At 40.7% G+C, this 18,852-nt stretch overlaps 1 protein-coding gene across 2 annotated transcripts in view; it reads left to right on the top strand.

Annotated features, from left to right (window-relative positions):
- SETBP1 (SET binding protein 1) overlaps nt 1–18,852 on the top strand; it is a 338,312-nt gene that overhangs the window by 310,262 nt on the left and 9,198 nt on the right. For both annotated transcript variants that reach the window (XM_081150041.1, XM_081150042.1), the window contains exon 5: nt 265–435. In XM_081150041.1, the coding sequence (XP_081006167.1) occupies nt 265–435 (171 nt within the window). The remainder of the gene's footprint in view (nt 1–264; nt 436–18,852) is intronic.

Raw genomic sequence — 18,852 nt, 5'->3', positions numbered from 1 at the left:
AGGGTTGTACTGCTTCGTTACGCCTGCGCCCCAACACCCTGCCGGCCAGCCAGCCTGGAGTGCCGTCATCTCTAACTTTAGCCACAAAACCAAAACCGGTCATGCTGCTAATTTTTTTTTTCTTTGAAAATTCTAAACTTTTATTCTTGTACCAGAAGGAGGTCAGATCATTTGGCAATTTCCTCAGATCACTTTCAGCTTTTATGTTTACTATCTCCCTGTTCCTTCAAACTAACTGCAGGCTTTGGGGTTCTTGATTTTCAGGGATGCCAAGTCCCCACTTAAAAGTGGACCAGACAGCAACGCATAGCAAGAACGAGGGCTCCGTGTCCACCATGATGACCAGGAAGAAGCCAGCTGCGGTTGACAGTGTTGCCATCCCTCCCACCCCGGTGTTATCTCTCCTCGCTGCGTCTGCAGCGACCTCGGATGCAGGTGAGCACTTTTCAGGTGCTTTGGGCTCACCCCAGTGAAGGTGGGCATGGAGAAGACCTCCTGGGAATGTGGTGTTGAACACTGGTAAGAGTTCTCTGCTTAGCCAGCCTCCCGTGGCCACTCAGCAGGTGAGCTGCTCCAGCACTGGATTTGTCAAGTGGGAGGAGATCTGACAGAGAGGCCTGGAGGCAGAGTCCTCCTGAGGCCGCTTTCCAGTTTATCCTAACACATGCCCAGTGAGCAGCAAGTAATGATAACAGTGTCAATTACTCCTCGTCAAGCTTTAGTAATTAGGAATCTCAGCACCCAGGGCCTTATATATGTTATCTCATGTAACTCATAAAAAACTCTGTAAAATAAATACTTGTGACTTCATTTCAGAAGAGGAGGCTAAGAGTAAAGGAATTTGCCCCAGGAGCCTGTGGACAGTCAGGATTCCAACCCAGGTCCTAACCCCATGCTCCCAACCACTGCTTTTCTCAACCTCTCTTGCTCCCCGGAGTTGGGAAACAGTAATCAGAGTTTCCCTGAGGACTTGATTCATTCTACCCTCATGAGGTCATGAGTCGCTCAGTAGTCACCAGACTCCTCACAGGTAGTTGATAAAATATAAATTCCTTGTTCAGACACCCCAGATGCTCTGCCTTCCTCTACTCCCCACTTAATCTCTCACCAGTCCCTGCACCAGGCCCCGCTTTGCCACACTCATTCCTACTGCCAGGAAAGTAGGCCTTGGACTTGGCTTAACACCTTTCTTTGAGGACAGGTTTACTCAATTCCTATTTGCATCCCACAGATCTTTGAGGGCCAGACAGTCACACCTCTTTTGAATGCCTGTAGCATCCAGTGTCTGTACCATGCATTCACCTCCCACTCATAGGCTACATTAGACATGTCCTCTATTTAATCTCTACCCCTTGTAACAGAATTGTACATACCTCCGAGGTAGAATCCATGATTTGGGTCCTTGCTATCTTCATGACACACAGAATAATGACCCATTTCATAAATGTTTGTTGAGTTAATGCATTGGTCAATGGTAAGCATGTTGCAGTATTGAGAAATGCCTGTTATGATTAGAAGCCCAAGAAGAGGCTGATTATTGATATTCACACCAAACCCATCTTCTAATTCAGCAGGTTGCTTTTTTTTAAGCGGAGAACTCAACTTGTCTACATATCTACCTCCTTCATGGAAATTATTGGTAATTAGAAAATGTGTCTAATTGATATAACAGAAAAAGAATATTTGGAAGGATATTTCCTAACATGAGTTCAGCAAAATATTAGTAGGTATTTTGTGATAAAAGATGTTTTTATAGTTAAATAAATGTAGGGAATTTCTACCTGCAGAGCTGTTCAGAGACTTTAATTAACCAGTGTTCATCGTGAGGTTCCAGGAGGGAGAGACACAGAATTTCAGAATTTTTCAGTCTCATCTGACACAAAACCCATTTTTCTGGAAATAGCTCTTAAAATAGTTCTTAACATCTCTTTGGAAATGGTGTTCTCCCCAGCCATTTGGGAAATCTTGTTCTGAAGGCACAGGATCATCTCTCAAATATGATCATAAATCTTCACATCTTTTACATGTTAGATGTGAAATGAAATGTTTTTGGTGGAAATGTCAGGTAAATAATGCCAGTGAAGAGTACAAGAAGAGGTCAGAGGAGGGAAGGTCACAGAGCAATGGGGAAGAAGCTACCCCTGAGACCTGATGGATCAGCAGCCCCTTGTGGGAGGGCAGGCAGGCAGAGGGAGCAATGTGACAGAGTCCGAAAGCGGGAGCTGGTGTCATGCCTGGGAATCAGGGAAGTCCTTACTCGGCTGGAGAGAAAGATTCTGGCCACAGTCTGCATTACACACCCAGAAAATTGCTTATTCGACCTTGTTGGTTAAGCTCCGGAGACCTCCCTTTATGGATTTAGAAATTAGCCCGCATGTTCCCGCCTTTGCTTGCCAAGCACAGATATTTCCCAGGGGCAAAAGACAGACAGGTGGTTCCCGCTTTTCTTCCCCTTGATCTCTTTCCATTCTGTTTGAGAGAAAGCATTCTTGGGATCCCAGCCTTCTATGGACTCGCCTCCTCTACTTGCATTCAGTAATTTACAAATATGCCAAATGGGCATAGAAACAGGTGGGTATTAAACTTTAAAACCTGCCTGCCTGATAGTCAGGGCATAGCCAAAGCTCTCCTGTTTCAGGATGTGGGAATGGGCTGTTTATTTTTAGGCAGTGCTAAATTGAGACCCTCATGAGAGTTTCACAGATTTGGTCCATTTCCGGGTCTCAGGCAGCTGAGCAGAACTTCTGGAGGGAAACAAGCCAGAGATCAACCCCCAGGTGCTGGAGGCCAGGCCTTCCTGATATTCTGCTCCCCACAGAAACACTGCTTCCCACAAACTGGAGAGGGTTAGGGTCCCACAGGCTCGTGTCCAGTGCCCTGTTAACATGTGATTAAGAGAAATCTCTGGGTCTCTGCAGTTTGCAATTGCATGAGGTCATGCAGTTGAACTAGGACACAATTTCTTGATTTACCACCTGGTTTCCAGTGGATTCTCACTTCTGTCATAGGCCCAACATTAACAAAGGCAGGTTGCTTTCTCCCTAACTATGGACTCCTTTTTTTAGAGAACTGTGAGTGAAACTCATAATTTGATAAGGCGGATAACCTTAACAATGTCAAGCACACAGTGGGCAGGTAATAAATGGTTTCTGGGTTTGATTTCATTCAGTTGGGTGTTTGGGTATTAGTCATATACATTTCTGATGAGACAACTCACTTATTTTTTGTTTTCTTTAGAGTCCCCTTACTCACCTTTCACTATAAGCAAGGTAATTTAGAATTACTTCTGGCTGTGTACAGAAATCCACTTATTTTTCAACAGGTCTTCATTTCTACAGAATGGTTTTGAAGGCCCAGACAAGTGCAAAGGGAAATAAAAGAAAGAACAGTAAAACTAGGTGGCTAATAAAACAAAGTTAACCTAAATCATTTATTGAGGGAAAAAAAAAAAATACTGAAATAATTGGATTAATGGATGCTAAAGTTTCTAGTATAGTGCCTGACACATAGTGGATGCTCAGTAAATCATCACTGAGGAAATGAATGATTTGAGTCAGTATCTGCGTGCTGATCCAGCACCCAGCGTGGAGGGAGACATCTGAGAAAAGCATGCTCAGCCTTGGAACTGCCTAACAATCAAATGGAAAACATTTGACAGACTCGAGTTAGGCTGTTGGTAAATACTTGCCAAATAATTAGTCAGTCTATGGTTCCACCTGTACTTTTCCAAATGGGATCTTTGGAAAAAGAAAAAAAGGAATATTTCCCATTTTCTTTTATAAATATTATAATGTAGGAGAAATGAAAATGGGTCAGAGGTTTAACTATGTCTTTTCCAGCTCAATTGTGTGTGTATGAGTGCGTTCATGCTTTGTTTAAGGCGATATTTTCTCTTCTCAGTCTGGGAGGCATGCTGATTATGAAGTTATTGATTTGGAGGGGGGGTGGGAAGAGGAGTTGGAGGAGAGGGTGGCCAGATTGAGACCATGTGAGTTTGTGAGCTACTGGGAGGGAGGGATGGCAGTGGCTGCCACTGGGCTCAAGCAGGTCAGCCTTTGTGATCAAACTGCTCGATAGCCATTGATCAGCCACAGTCCCCTGGCACGAGGAAGGTCTGATTCAAGGGAGTAGTGCATCATTATTGTGAGTAATTAGGGCTAATGCAGTAAAAGCTTCAATAAAGTTTGTTCAAAGTGCTGCATAATTGGAAATAACTTCTATTGCACAGTCTCAGTCATAATTTACGAACTGTATCAGATAATCCAAACCTGAATGGGCCAGACTAATTTTTCTGATCTACATATTGAACTAACTTTTCAGGGAGGTCATGCAATGTGTAGAGAGTTCATTATTTTCCTACTGAAACATGCCCCCACCTTTGTATTTACAATGAGAATGTATTATTAAATAGGTTACAAATTCTGCAGGAACTCAGTAAAACACCAAAGAGACAATCTCTGTGGTTCTGCAGAGTCTAGCATAGAAATGATGGAAAACAAGCAGACATATCAGTCTTGGTCTTTTCTCTTCTTGTCTCTATTCTGTTCTGTTTCTCTCTCCCCCCCCCCCCCCACACACACACAAACCAATGGTCTCACATCTTAAATCCAAGGAGGGGAAAAAAAAAGGTTGCTATCATCAAATCTCAACTGCTCTAGGTGTAGCTCAGTTGGAGATAACAGGGAAGCAGAGGGAATATGGTGCTTAATTTGTATCTGTTTGGCATCAAGGCTAATCCATTATTCTCTCAAACTATGCGATCTGCCTTACTTAAAACTACCAGACGCCCAGTCAGTGTGGCTCAGCGGTTGAGCATTGACCTATGATCCAGGAGACAGAGGTTCAATTCCCAGTCAGGGCACATGCCCGAGTTGTGGGCTGGATCCCCAGCAGGGGGCGTGCAGGAGGCAGCAGGTCAGTGACTCTCATCATTGATGGTTCATCTCTCTCCCTCTCCCTTCCTCACTCTCCGAAATCAATAAAAATACATTTAAAAAAACAACTATCAAAACCTATGATTAAGAGAAAATATTTAAATTTCACAAGTCTATTAAATTTTTAGACATTTTGCTTCTGAAGGCAGAGACTATATATATTAGGTAAGCCATTTAGTTGTTAACCAAACTATCAGCCCAATCAGAACTGACTTATGTGTGTAATCAAGATGCAACACTTTAAGCTTGAAAAATTACCTTTACAAATAAAGTAATGGGTTCTTAATTCTAATGGAATCAGAGTGAGAGCGAATAGTCTAGTAGCTGGAACAAAATGATCATCAAAATTGCTTCTGATGCCTGATTTTTCTCTTAACAAACTTCCATTAATGGAGAGAGGCCCAGAATAATGAAATAATATCCAGGTGCAAAAAGGCAATGACCAAGAATTTGAGAATTATAAAATTATTTATTGTATTTGTTTCTTTGTCCTATGTGGAATCATGATCTGGAACTCCAAACCACAATAATAGGTCACTTCAGCCAAAAGTCTGGTCTTTCAAAAGAACCAGAATAGAGCAAATAATTGTTCAAGTTAACAGGATTTGGAATATCCAAGGCCCATAAGTATACAAATTGGAGGAGTCTTCAAATTGTAAAATAAATACCTGCAATCCAGACTAATCATTTAAAATATACAGTAGAAGACCCTCAAAAAAAAAAACACCAAAAAAAACCCTAGAGAAAATAAAGCTTTATTTTAGAAACAAATCATTCAGGTTGTCTGAAAAATGCTACTAATGGGCTCATTTTGAAGCAGCACAGAATGACTGTTTGCCTAGAGCTCTGCTGAGTGTGAGGCTCCTGGAAAGCTCCACCCCTGGTCTCTGAGCCATGAAGAGAGCATCACACAAAAAACCTCCAAATATTTGTTTTAATTTTGCCCAAAAAGGATGAAATAAGCTCTTTTCTGATTTAATCAGGACATCCTAGAGCAGCTTAGCTGATCCCATGACCAAGGCCGTCAGCATTCAGAGAAGCACCAAATCTCCAGAATCTGGCTTCTGCTTTCTGCTCCAACCCCATCTCCTTGGAGATGTCAACCAGCACCAAACTTCTCTGGAATCTTCTCTGCCAGAGTGTAATTCTCAAAAACTATAAACTCATGTCGAAGATTCATGCAACTCTTTGATGAGGAAACCAACATAATGATAGAGCTGATCCAAAGAATTGAGAAATGGGGCATTGTGTGAATGTGGTCATGGGACAAAGAACATCAAGCAAGATTGCTCTGTTAATGTCCTCATGGGGAATAAAAGTATAACCTCTGGAGTTATCTATTCTACCGCACAGAAATCATTTGTGTCTTTTCTGGGCAAAAACCTGTAAGTTACCATATTATTAGGCAGAGTCTGGCCTTTTAATCAGTAGTGGATAGCAAATCCAAAGAAAAGACATTTCCCTAGAGAGTTAATAATCACTGGGCAGGCCCATAAAATTGTACAATACTCTAGGACTCCAAAAGGACAAACACCCTTCTATTTGTCTTGTTTCTATGTTTTGGCTCATTTTTTCTTAACACCACTCCCGAGGCATGCAATGCTCTCGTTGAATGCGTGTGATCTTGCTTCCAATAGTCTGCATTCACATCTCAGGGCTGCACTGACTGGCTGGGTGATTTCAGACCTCATTAAAAATGGTGGAAAGCATACCACCTAGTGTAGAGGACTGTGGTGAGGTAATCCCTGTGAAATCTTGGCAGCACGCCTGGCACATAGGAAGAGTTCGGCAAAGGAGTGCTATTGTTGCTACTGCTATTGTCGCTGTTATTATGGTTACTGCTATTTTGGCTTTCCATCCTGGAATATTTCTCCCTCACTCACCCCTCAAGCCTTATGGATGGCTAAGTCCTGGTTGTTCTTTAAGACTCAGCATAGGTACCTTCACCTCTTAAGAAGCCTTCCCTTATACCCACTTTGAGAACCACCCTAAGGCCAATTTGGAGAGCACATCCTCTGTGCTCCATGACTCCCTGTAAGTCCACTGATTATTCATCTCTACGTTTAATAGTGTCAGTGCTCTTGCCTGTCCCCCAGGCTGGACTATCCATTCCCCTGTTATCAGTACCTAGCACTGAGACTGACAAACAATAGATAATCATTGAATACTAGTCAAAATGTCTTCAACAAGTGTTTCCTGTACAAATCTATCTGGTGCCTGAAAAATCATACTCTAGCGTTACATGCTTTAGAGTTGAAAGGCAATGATGTGCCTTTATTTTCCATATCAGCACCAGAAATAGCAAGCCATCCCGAGAATGTTAAGCATAGAGAGCAACCTGAGAGGGACCTCTGGGGTCTCCAGAATCCTTTGTTCTGTAATGGCAGACCAGCTCCTGGCTAATCCACTGGGACATCCTGAGGGAAGATTATTATCAAGTTCAAGAGTCAGCCTATATGGTGTGATATGTGCAATATAAGAGTATGTGTTTATTCAAAGGAGGATCCTGTGTCTTCCTTCACTTGAAAGTTTTATGGGATTTTCAGGATGAACCACTCAATGGGAAGCTGGACATTGGCTTAGGATACTTTAATTATTTTATATACGATAGTCCTGTGGCTGGAGTATTTGTTTCCTGAAGGCAGCGACCATTTCCTATTTAGGTTTTTGTCTCATTCAATAAGGACTGAGTATCACATAAATCCCTGGACTCTTGGGTTATATGGGATGATAATATGAGAAGGAAAAGCCAGGAACACTGCTACTAAGCAACATATAATCATATTTGGGTGTCAAGGACCTTGCACAGCATCAGGTGCATAGTAGATACTCAATAAACATGTCTGGACTTGATTTAACTAATTTTTTCTCTCCAGAGCTGAGATTTTAGAGAAGACAAAAGGCTTAATGACAGGTTTGAAAGCCTGTGTCTAAGAAATTTAACTCAATTTATCTTTTCAAAATGCTTCCTACAGATTATGCTCCCAACTTCCTCTTGCCACAGTCAGACCCTCTTAAAAATAGAGTAATGATAATAATACACTTTATCTTCTTCCCAGTGATAGTATCATTCACACCTCCATTGAATCCCAGTGGGAGGTTTGGCAGTGAGGCCCCAGCACAGGGGGAGTCAGGTGCGATTATTGTAATGAGGACTCCACGCTCTGGGTGAAATGCAGGAAAGAAACCCTTCCATACGTGAAGCGATTTCTATTAAGATACTCATTTTACATCAAATATTCTTTATAAATGGGAAAGAATGAAAGGAGGCTCATCCAGGGGCAGATTTTATGCAGCCAAGACTAAAGGGCAGAAATATTTTATGATCGGTTTTGAGACAGTGGTGTGCCTGCCTTGTTCACTGATATTTTCCATTTCCAGAAGTTTAATTAGATTGTTGGTTTAATGGTGGTGAGATAATTTAGTGGCAACCCAAAGCAACTGTGTTAATGAGGGGGGGGGGGGAACAGCGCTTTGCGTTTCCTGTAATTAATGGAGAGTTTTTGAAAAACTTGGTTCCAGTGAAGTTGGCATACTGAGCCCAGCTGTTGAGAAGGGGGGCGAGGTCTTTCCTGCTCATTGCTGCGGAAATGGCCTCAGGCAACGTGGAAGAACCGTGTAATGACTGTCATTAAGAATGATCTTTAGTGGTCCAGGCAGGCAGGAGTCAGTCTAAGAGAAAGAGGGACATAGAGAAAGGAGGCAGTGAGAGAGAATAGAGTAAGGATTGTAGACAGATGTGGCAAAGAGACAGACAGACAGACTGACTGACTGACATAGCACTCACCGGTGAGCCCTCTCTGTTCTACCCCTGGGAGCCACTGGAGTAATACCCCCAGGGGGTCCACTTCTCCCGCTGCTTGAGCTGGAATCGACTAGGCTGCTTTAGAATAGACTGGGCAGGACCTCTGCCAGCCCCTTCACGTTGCAGATGAGGAAACTGAGCCCAGAATTACAGAATACTACCTGAGTAGGAATTAAGAAACCTGGACTCCTTCCTGCTGCCACACCAATGCATAGTGGAAACTGGATTTGGAATTCAAGGATCAGGGTTATTGTAGCCTGCAGTAATCATTAATTAGTCCCCTCAGTAAGTCTCAGGGTCTAATTGAGACTGCTGAGTCTCAGGTTCCTCGTCAGTGAAATGGGGAAAGTGTTTGCCTTTTCGGCAGTCGTGAGGAAGAAATGAAATAGATCAAAACACCAATCACATATTCAAAACCATATATCACTTTTATGATCCCTCTCGTGTCAAAAATGAAGTCATGTCATGTTATGATTTAATCGTGTTAAGTCATAATTTAGTCATGTTATGACTCAGATCATAACATCCATTAATTATCTTTAGAAGTTGTATCCTCACTCCACCCTCCAAATACCCTATCTTAGGGCACAAACCTCCCCACCAGTGAGTGTATTAACTGCCATATGGAACTCATCTTTCTGGAACTTCTATAAGTCTTTATTAAAAATCATCAACTGATTTTAAGCACCTGTCGTATTGATACGTGTAAGTGTAAGGTTAGACCTACCCGAGGGGAACTTTCACACTATTTGGGAACGCCTGACTCCAAATCATGAGATGACCAAATAATACATATTTTCAAATGAATAGATGAATAATCTCAGATGCTAACAGAGCTATAATTTAGCAATTGACGAGTCATTCATTTCCAACTTAGTGGTACTCAGGGAATTCGGGAGACAGTGAGATGATCTGGAAAGAGGAGAGTTGAGATGGCCGCCTAAGGACGAATGGAAGTCATATGTAGACAGAGCAGGAGGGACAAGTTTACAACATCTCCGAGATGGGAGTGTATGTGGAAATAACAGATGAGGCTGGAAGAGAGGTTTGGGGTCAGATCATGGAGTTCCTGAAATTCTCAAATGAGGTGTGGTGACCATTCTGAAGGGCAGTGGTAGCAAAAGTGCAGCCTTGGGCCAGTAGCTGCTTGCAGTTGTAATTTGATTGGCCTGCAGAGGGTTATACATTTCTAAAAAAATTAATTAGCAGCTTGGAAATGTCAGAAGATTTACATAATAATCAAGATTTCTGGCTTTTTGAAATTCAGACTATCTGATAACTTTGAGCTCACATTTCTACCTGCCAACAATTGATACAGAAAAACATTTGCCCATTGGATGGGCCGTATTCTCTTTAGTTTCCCAGGTCCTCCCCACAGCCTCTCTACCTTCCTTTATAATCCAGACCAACTTTATTCATTATATTGGCTGTCTGGCTCCCTATAGGAAAACTTTAAAGGAATTTGAACCAGAAAAAGTAACAAAATCCAAGCACTGTGCAAGAACACATAATCTAGCAGAAGTAACAAGGCTAATCTGTAGTAATATCTTGTAGTATTTAATTATGGAATTTAGGGGTTGGAAGAGTCCTTTGAGATTATGAAGTTGAGAGAAATCTGGCACTCCGATGAGTCAACAGTGGAAAATTAACAGGGAAACCCAGGTCTCACTCCTTATCTAGCTCCTTGTCATTTTTGCTTCCATAAGGAACTACTATCTATCGTATGAAACTGGCTTTGAAATAGGGCAGCCCTTGCTAGAATCCTTGAGTCCATGACCTCTAAAATGTGTGCCCTTGGGAACATTTTATAATCTCTGAGGTCTCAGTTTTCGTCTCTGTACAACAGGGCTAATAATGTCCTCCTGTGGTTGCTAATTAAATGAGGAAATATGTGAAATACTGCAGACTGCAGTGTAGAGACTCCAAAAATGTTCATTTCTTCTTTCCCTTGTTTCATGTGAAAGCAGGAACAATGCATTTCACTTACCTTGTGTAGTCCATGGTATGATACGGAGAGTGGATGTTACAAAAATAATCACTGAGTAAATGAATGATGGAAACCCATGTACACCTTCCCTAGCAAAGAATAAAAGTCCTTTTTCTCCCCTCTCCTCCACCCAGGATTCCTAAAATGTGACATCTGTTATTTTAGTTGTTTTGTAACTAACTCTGTTAGTTTGTTTTATGGGATCTCCCTTTGAAAGGGACACAAGGAGAGAGCCCCTCTGCTTCCAGCGCTCTCAGAATTTCTCACCTGTTGAGGAACCCCCTTCCTCAGGAATTGTTATACGTTTCCTTTGATTCTTCTTTAAGCTAAGAGAGACCAGATAGTTTTCATACAACATGAGGAAACGCGAGTTTATGCTACAAATGGGACAGGTTCGAAAGCCAGAGCAAATGCCCTGATGGAGGGAACTGCAGCTGCTCGATGATCCCAGCAATGTCTGAACGCCCTGTGTGGCCTGAACCCAGGGCTTGCCCCATAAAGATGACAGAGCTCAGAACAAAAGAGAGTAAGCCCGATATTAGCTTTAAATTCAGCAGGGGATCTAGACCAGCCTCAAGCGGTGTTCCTGGGTTGCTGGAGTTTCAATGCTCAAAAACCCTCCTCTAAGGCCCTTTCATGCCCTCCAAAACCTAAAGGTATTTTGAGAGGATTTTTTCTTATTTTGAAATCCAGTTTAGTTAGTGCCTAAATGAAAGCCACAATCCTGGTCTTTGTCTCACGCAAGTTGCCAGAGTTAAGTGATTTGGGCTTACATATGGAAAGTTCATTCTGTTGTGTAATTAATGGGAAGCAGACTTTGGGAAGCTGATGATCCAGGCCCTTATTTATATGAGAGCATATGTCTGTGTTTTGTTTATGACTCACTCTCTTACTCCACGAATTGTAACTTGGGTTTGTTTATGCTAACTTTTCCTAGAATCCAAGCCACATGGTATATGAGCCAATAATTTATGGTCTCTAAAAGGGAAAGATGATGAATGATCTTTTTCCTTTTAAATTGTCAAATCTTAAATTGAGGAAGGAGTATTTGCTGCCTTGAGTCTGTCCAAGCTTATATTAGGAGGGGGAAAAGGAAAGCAATAACTTTTTTTAAAAAAAAACTACTAGTATAGTGCTCAGAACTTGAATGTATAGATATTTGCCAAGAGAGCATATGAACACTCCCCCACAATAAACCATTATAATTCTGATCCAAATGTTCAACAATGAAAAGACCATTCATATTCTCTCTCTCTCTCTCTCTCTCTCATGTTTGGCATTAAATAATTAATATATAATGTATACTTTTCTCCATTTTCCAGGTGACCTATAGTCCCATGGTTTGAATCAATCTGTGGGCTTAAATGCTCAGCTGCTTTGCTTAATGGAACTTAGTGAGCTCCAAACTTGTTTTTATCATTGAAATGCCACTTCTCTTATGGAGTGGTTTGGATATCAGTCTCTAATTCTCAGTACTTCCATGCTTTTGGTCATAGCAGAGATACTCCAAACAGTTCATGGGGCTCTGAAGAAAGTAGGAAACAACTGAAATAAGTGAGGATCTGACTTAATTTACAGTGATTTTGATTACCTTCAATTCATATTTTATACACAGACATTACAAAGGAGATGTTAAGCCTTGGTTTAGGTCAAGTCATGTAGACTATTTTCAGTTCAGGTAAGTTAGCTGAGCACTGTGCTGGTCACCAGGGGCAGGGGCAGGGAAGTGAGTGCCCAGCACAGAGCCTGGTACAAAGTAGGTCTCAATCAATATTTGTTCCAAGAATGAATAAAAATGGTTAAGACAAGGTCCTTGTCCCTTAGGAAAACACAATTTCAGTGGAGAGATAAATATAGATTAATCCCATCACCTTAATACAGGACAGACTGTCAAGTGCTGTCAGAGAGATACAAGCAGTATAGAGGAGACCAGAAAGATTAACATTGAAATGAGAGCCCTCAAATGGCTTTTAGGAAGATGACTTAATTTGGGTTTTAAAGAATGGGTGGAATGTATCAAGATGAAAATATCAATAAGAAACTTTAAGTCTGAATTATAAACTGAATTCCAGTGGAAATTGGGAAGCTTTGGAACCAGACCTAGAATAGTTCGGTTTTGTGTTTTTGTCTTGTTCTTTCTCACTAAGGCAGGAGAATTGCCTCTGGATGAAAGAGAAATGTAAGACTTTTTCCCCAATTCAACATCAGATGCAATATCCAGTTTGACAGAAATAGTGGAGTTGGGCACACACCTGTAGTCTCTGCAAAGTTATTGTTTCTGTGGTACATCCATCATCCATTAACTAGATAGACACAAAAATATGTGAACGTCTAAAGCAATGGGTATAAATTGCATCTTGTTCTTATGAAGAATGCAGGAATACTTTGTTGTATAAGTTGAAATATTTTCTTTAAAAAGTTTAATAAAGAGAAAAACAATAGCATTCATTTGAGTCACTTGAATCATGCCCAGAAGGAGTTAAAGGAACGGTCGTTAACTTTGAGGGTGTTAGACCCCATAGAAATCCCTACATATCTGGGCACTCTTGGAGAAAACAAAATTAAGATTCCAAACTTTCACAACAGGCTAGAACACTGGACTAAAACCATTAAAATTAAACTATAGATTTAAAAGAAGACTTGTATTTAAGTTCAAAAACCAATTCCACATAGCAATGTCCAGTTTGGCAGCAAGTTATATGAAAACATTTAAGGGAGTTAATTGAGCTTCTATTTAGTACAAGCCAACACTTTGTTGGTGCTACAAAAAAACAAAACAAAAAATATATATATAACTAGATTGTTTTGTTTTGTTTTTAACATAGCCCTTATTATTAGATGCTTAGTGCCTTGATTGCAGAAATTAACCCAGTTTTTCTGTACTAATCACTTCCTACTTGGCAAATCAGTTGAATTCTGGACACCAAAGTTTAAGATGAGATTTGGCAAATGGTAAAGTCTCCAGAGAAGGGTGGTCAAAATGGAATATAGTCTAGAGTTCATCTCCTATGAAACACAGATGAAGGAATCCAGGATGTCTTACCTAGAGCAGAGAAGATTTGAAAGTGTATGGCTATTTTTATAGAATTATATTTACCTAGAAGTAAGGGTCCTGCCAAGAAATTAAGGGATTTAACTGGAGGCACAGAACTAAGGAGTGAAAAGTCAAGACCAGAACTTCATTCTTCTAATACCTTATTCAGTGTGTTCTCTATCAGACTGTAAACAATTAGCCTGAGTTTTTAAGTAAACAAGTGCAATTATCAAGGCTAGGAAGAAAGCAAAACATGGATACCTACTGCTTGATGTGATTCTTAAAGTTCTAGCATGGTCAACAAGGATTTATATCATCTGAGCCTAAATATTAAAAAGTTCCTGTTTGTTACATTCTTTTTTGGTCTTCCCTATTTTTCTGGTGTTTTCTTTATCTGTTTTCAAAATTCAAAAAAGAGAACAAAAGTACTCTTACGATCAAGTATGAACATGCATCTGTACTGCGTGGAGTATTATATAAGGGGTGGTGTTTATGGTTAAGGTTCTATGGTTAAGAATATATTTGAGAGGGAAAATAATACAAAGAGCCCATTGAGAGGGTGCGCCCCCCCCCCCGCCATGTGACCACCTGGTGTGCTGTGAGACTCAACAGATGCAGCGTTCAGCTTCTTGGCGTCAACTACATTTCTGTCCAGCCTTTCACATTGTCTAGTCAGTCTGCAGAGCTTGAGCCACGTGCAACTTACAGAAGCCAAAGTTGACTGAAACAGGCTGGGGCTAAATGGCCCTAGTATGCCTCAGTTTATGAGTGCTGCCACTCACAATTCACTTCCAGCCCAAAGCCTAGGAAAACACTCTGATCCTAATAAGTATCACCCTGAGGAAAGCTCTCAGACTTAAAAGACTTTTCTGAGGATACATCCTGCACAGTTCCTATTATTGAACGTGTACAATGCACCTTATAGGCACCCATAATCACCCCTGTTGCTAGTTCTCTGATCTCTGAGCTCTCTCCCTTCACCCACCTTTCTCAGGCTTGCCAAAGTCCTGGGTACCTTTCTTAGAGGCTCCTCGAACAAACTAGCAGTGTTTTTACTCAGCTCAGGTTCTCTCTGGAGACAAGTCACTGATGCCTTTATCTGTCCAAAGCCACCAGTGATTTATCCGAAACCCTGAAATAGGTGGTATTATTGCCTCATGGTCAGAGAAGTCAGGGATTCTAAAACCCTAAGGACCAGGACCTCAGGGCTACCTAACCAAACAGAGGAGATCAGCATGAAATCCCATTCCAGAAGCTCTCCGTGGATAGGACTGCTTTGGAATTGCATGCAATTCAATTAAAGGTGCTCTAGGGAATATAAAGATTAATGATATGCAGGCTTTGGTCTCTAGGAGCTTACAACCTGGAACAATGCAGCAGGAAATATTAATCAAGCATCTACTATGAAAAAGGAACTGGGTTCTTTGTTATGAGGGGAATGAAGAAGAACACTACTGTCTGTCTTCAAGATCTCCTAGGATTAAATACTGAGTTAATAAATTCTTCAGGACTTTAGAAAAAGAAAGGAAAACTTGAAAGTAGCCCAAAATGTTGATCGTGTGGTGATATCAGTAACATAATTTTGAAGCACAACCCCATGTAAATACATATTCAGAATATATGCACTCACCTTTTAAAATATGAACTTTGCCTGGCCAGGCGTGGCTCAGCGGTTGAGCATTGACCTAGGAACCAGGAGATCACAGTTCGATTCCTGGTCAGGGCACATGCCCGGGTTGCGGTCTCCATCCCCAGTGGGGGGCGTGCAGGAGGCAGCCAATCAATGGCTGTCTCATCATTGATGTATCTATCTCTCTCTCTCCCTTCCTCTCTCTCAAATCAATAAAGATATATTTAAAAATAAAATATGAACTTTAAAAGGTTGAGGTAAATCTGAAATAATGTATTAAATAATTTTAAATTTCATTGACCTTTTTATTATTAATGAAACAAAAACATTTTTACTGTCATAAACATTTTATACTAATTTTAATAATGTTTTAGAGAAGGCCACGTATTTAGTTTGAACACTTCTTATTGAAAAACTTGTTTTTTTAACACATGATAAAGCAATTTGAAGGTTTGATTCTGAATTTAATTTATTTCAATACAGGTGTTGTAAACTAAAAGGACACTTCTCTTATACATAAATCCAAAAGGAGAAAGTGCATCATTTTGGTTAATACTATTTTTAATCTTATCCATCAATTAAGCAAAGGGTTTTCCTGAAATTTGGCTAACAAACTTCCTTATCAATAATTAAATGCTCTTGCATATCAGAAGGCATTATATTTTTTAGTAAGTTCAAATCTCTGAAAGTTATCATTTGGAAGTTAATTCTGTTTACAAGATATTTTAATTTGCAGATTTAAAGGATTTTATAGGTTATAATTTATCATTTTTGGCAACAAAATCACCAAACAATGGAAACATTTTCAATCAGTTTCAAAAATGCTATCTCCCTAGTGTGTTTCTGTCTAAAAGCAATTACTTTCTTGCCCATTTTACCCTAAAAGGACATTAAGTTTTTGGTTTTTTTTTAACAGCTGCTAGGTAACATTACTGATAGCCCATTGACAGCATAGAAAAGGTGAGAGCTTTTAGAACCCTGTCTTTTTGTACAAGAAAATTGCCAAATTCATCTTTGAAAATGACAGCTCCTATGCAGTTTGCTGAGATAACCAATAAAACTCTGTGTGGTATATAACATATTTCATGGATATTCCTCATCTCATTACAGAGCATTTTGAATTTTTTTTTCTTTTGAAAGATCTTAATTTTCTAAAATGAACCCTGGAGTTCATTTAGAGTGTAGGACATGACAACACCCTGAAAGCAAAAACCTGATGGTTTGCCTGTCAACCCCTTGAATGTATATAGCCTCTTTTCTTCCCAGAAACTCAAGCCCAACCTTGACAGGTGACTCATCATCTGATGTGCAGCCCAAATAAGGACCTCTATTATTCCATCTATTAATCATTAGAATGCTTAAATATAAATTTATATTTTATATAAAAAATTTTGATTTTTATATAAAATATAAATAATAAAAATAAGAAACTTTAATGTTTTTCTTGCAGCTCAGTAGGGAGTTTTGCTTCCTTCTTGAGGAATGTGCACCCCAGATGGGAGGCTACTGACTTAAAATGGGATCAGCTTTGGAGAGGCAGAGAGGAGGTGAGCAGTGTGGACAAGATTGCAGAGGCAGGAGGGCACCGGGCAAGTTACTGAAGCCCTAACCCAGACGATCTAGGGGAGGCAGACCTCCTGGGGTGCTGAGTGTTTGGTGGCCTTTGCTACTTCAGAATTTGCACACTTACACTTGCACGAGCACACCCCACCCCTTCACCTCTCCTTCAGCCAACCTGCCCACCTCACTTCCTACCTTCACTTATCCTAGGAAGAAATGGGAGCAAAACAAAACCAGGGTCCCATAAGCCATTGCAGCCAAGAGCAGATGCTCTTTGTCAACAAACCCCTAGGAGGAACCTTTTGTTTCACAGTCAAGCAGTTACTGAGCTTCAAGTTAGTCTGTCACATTTTCAGAGAAGCCCAAAACTGTATTAAGATGACTTTAAGAACAGAATGGAAGCACCTTTATATCATGACAAATCCCCAGCACCTGCAAACCCTTAATTCTAAATGATGGCTTCCAGAAAACAAAACTGTAGTACTTGTGCTGACGACCAGCAAGATGTGCCCTGCCTTGCAGAGACCTCACCAGCCGAGGCAACTTGCCATCTTTCTCAGAAGTGCTTTTAAGGCCAGGAATGCAGAAGGTTAATTTAAATTCTAAGGAAGAAGGGAGATCGTTTGCATGCCAAGGCAAGTTGCTTCATACATCCCATTAAAAATATATAAAGCAGCAAGGAAAACAAGGGATCATTCCTGAGTTAAATATAAATACAAAGTACAAAAAATGCATAACTTACATGGAAGAGCATTAAAAAATTGAACACCCCCCCCCCCTGAGCCTGTATTTGCTGACTATGTACTACATACCAGGTCATGTATGGCTGCATGAATGACCTGTGCCGGGGAGAAAAGACAGGGCCTTTGCCTTCTAAGGATCTTCTAACCTGCATCAGTGTGCAGTGCAATTCATACTGCACCTCTCTCCCTTGATTGAGGCAGACAGTGTTCCAGCCCTGGAAATCCTGGAAAGCAGCTCAACTCAAGACAATTCAGTAGTCCCCGATATGATCCCACCTCCCCTTAAGGACATTAAAACAGTAAGAAAACTTCTAATGAGCCTAGAGATAAATTTGCCTCCCTCTCCGACCCACTCACAAATTCCTTGTAAAACTAGGATGTGACTTGCTCATAGTCTCTAAACCATTAGCACCTATTTCTTAGAAACCTTCTATGAAACTAAACCTCGTGAGCCCTTATCTTTGCTCACAGTGTCTGTGCTACATCTGTTGTCAGTGTGCGAACAATGCTAAGTCCACTCATTGATTATCATAAAGCACATGGCAAAAGAAATGAAGGCTCATGAGCCAATCCTGATAATTGGAGCGAAGAGAAGGAAAATCTAGATCTAGACCAAAACCACCTCAACCGTTTGTATGGCAATTTTAAACACAGAGAAGGGTCCAGAATGATTTGCATTGCAGAGTTAAGAAATGAATTTGCATCTTGTCTTGGCCACTCATAATTATTTCTTTAAAACTGACAAAGAACAGGCAAGATACAGGACAATTAGAGGAAGGAGGGCAAATATGGAATCAATCTTGCTGCAAGAGCCCAGAAATTACTGTGTAATAATGAAACAATTTGAAGCGAGAAAAATCTGAAAACATTTAGAGGGACAGTGCGATCATAAGCAATAAGGAGAAAGATTTGTGAATATCAAACCCTGCCAAGTCCAAAGTCTTCCCCCCAACGAGGATTTCAAAATTATTAGATTAAAATAAATGTTATATAGAAAGCTACCTCGCATTGGGCAAGGCAATTGATCATGAGTGTAGGAAAGAACTACAGCAACCGTTAAATCTAGAAGGGAACATTGAGAGTATGTAGTCTAACCATCCAGTGTAACAGATGAAGGAAAAGAGATCCAAGAGGCTAAGAGGTTCGCCCTGGCCCAGCT

This window comes from Miniopterus schreibersii (assembly GCF_964146895.1).
Source record: "Miniopterus schreibersii genome assembly, chromosome: 10".
NCBI classification, from domain to species: domain Eukaryota; kingdom Metazoa; phylum Chordata; class Mammalia; order Chiroptera; family Miniopteridae; genus Miniopterus; species Miniopterus schreibersii.
Note: the sequence above shows the minus strand (reverse complement) of the source record. Positions and strands in the feature narration are given on the sequence as shown.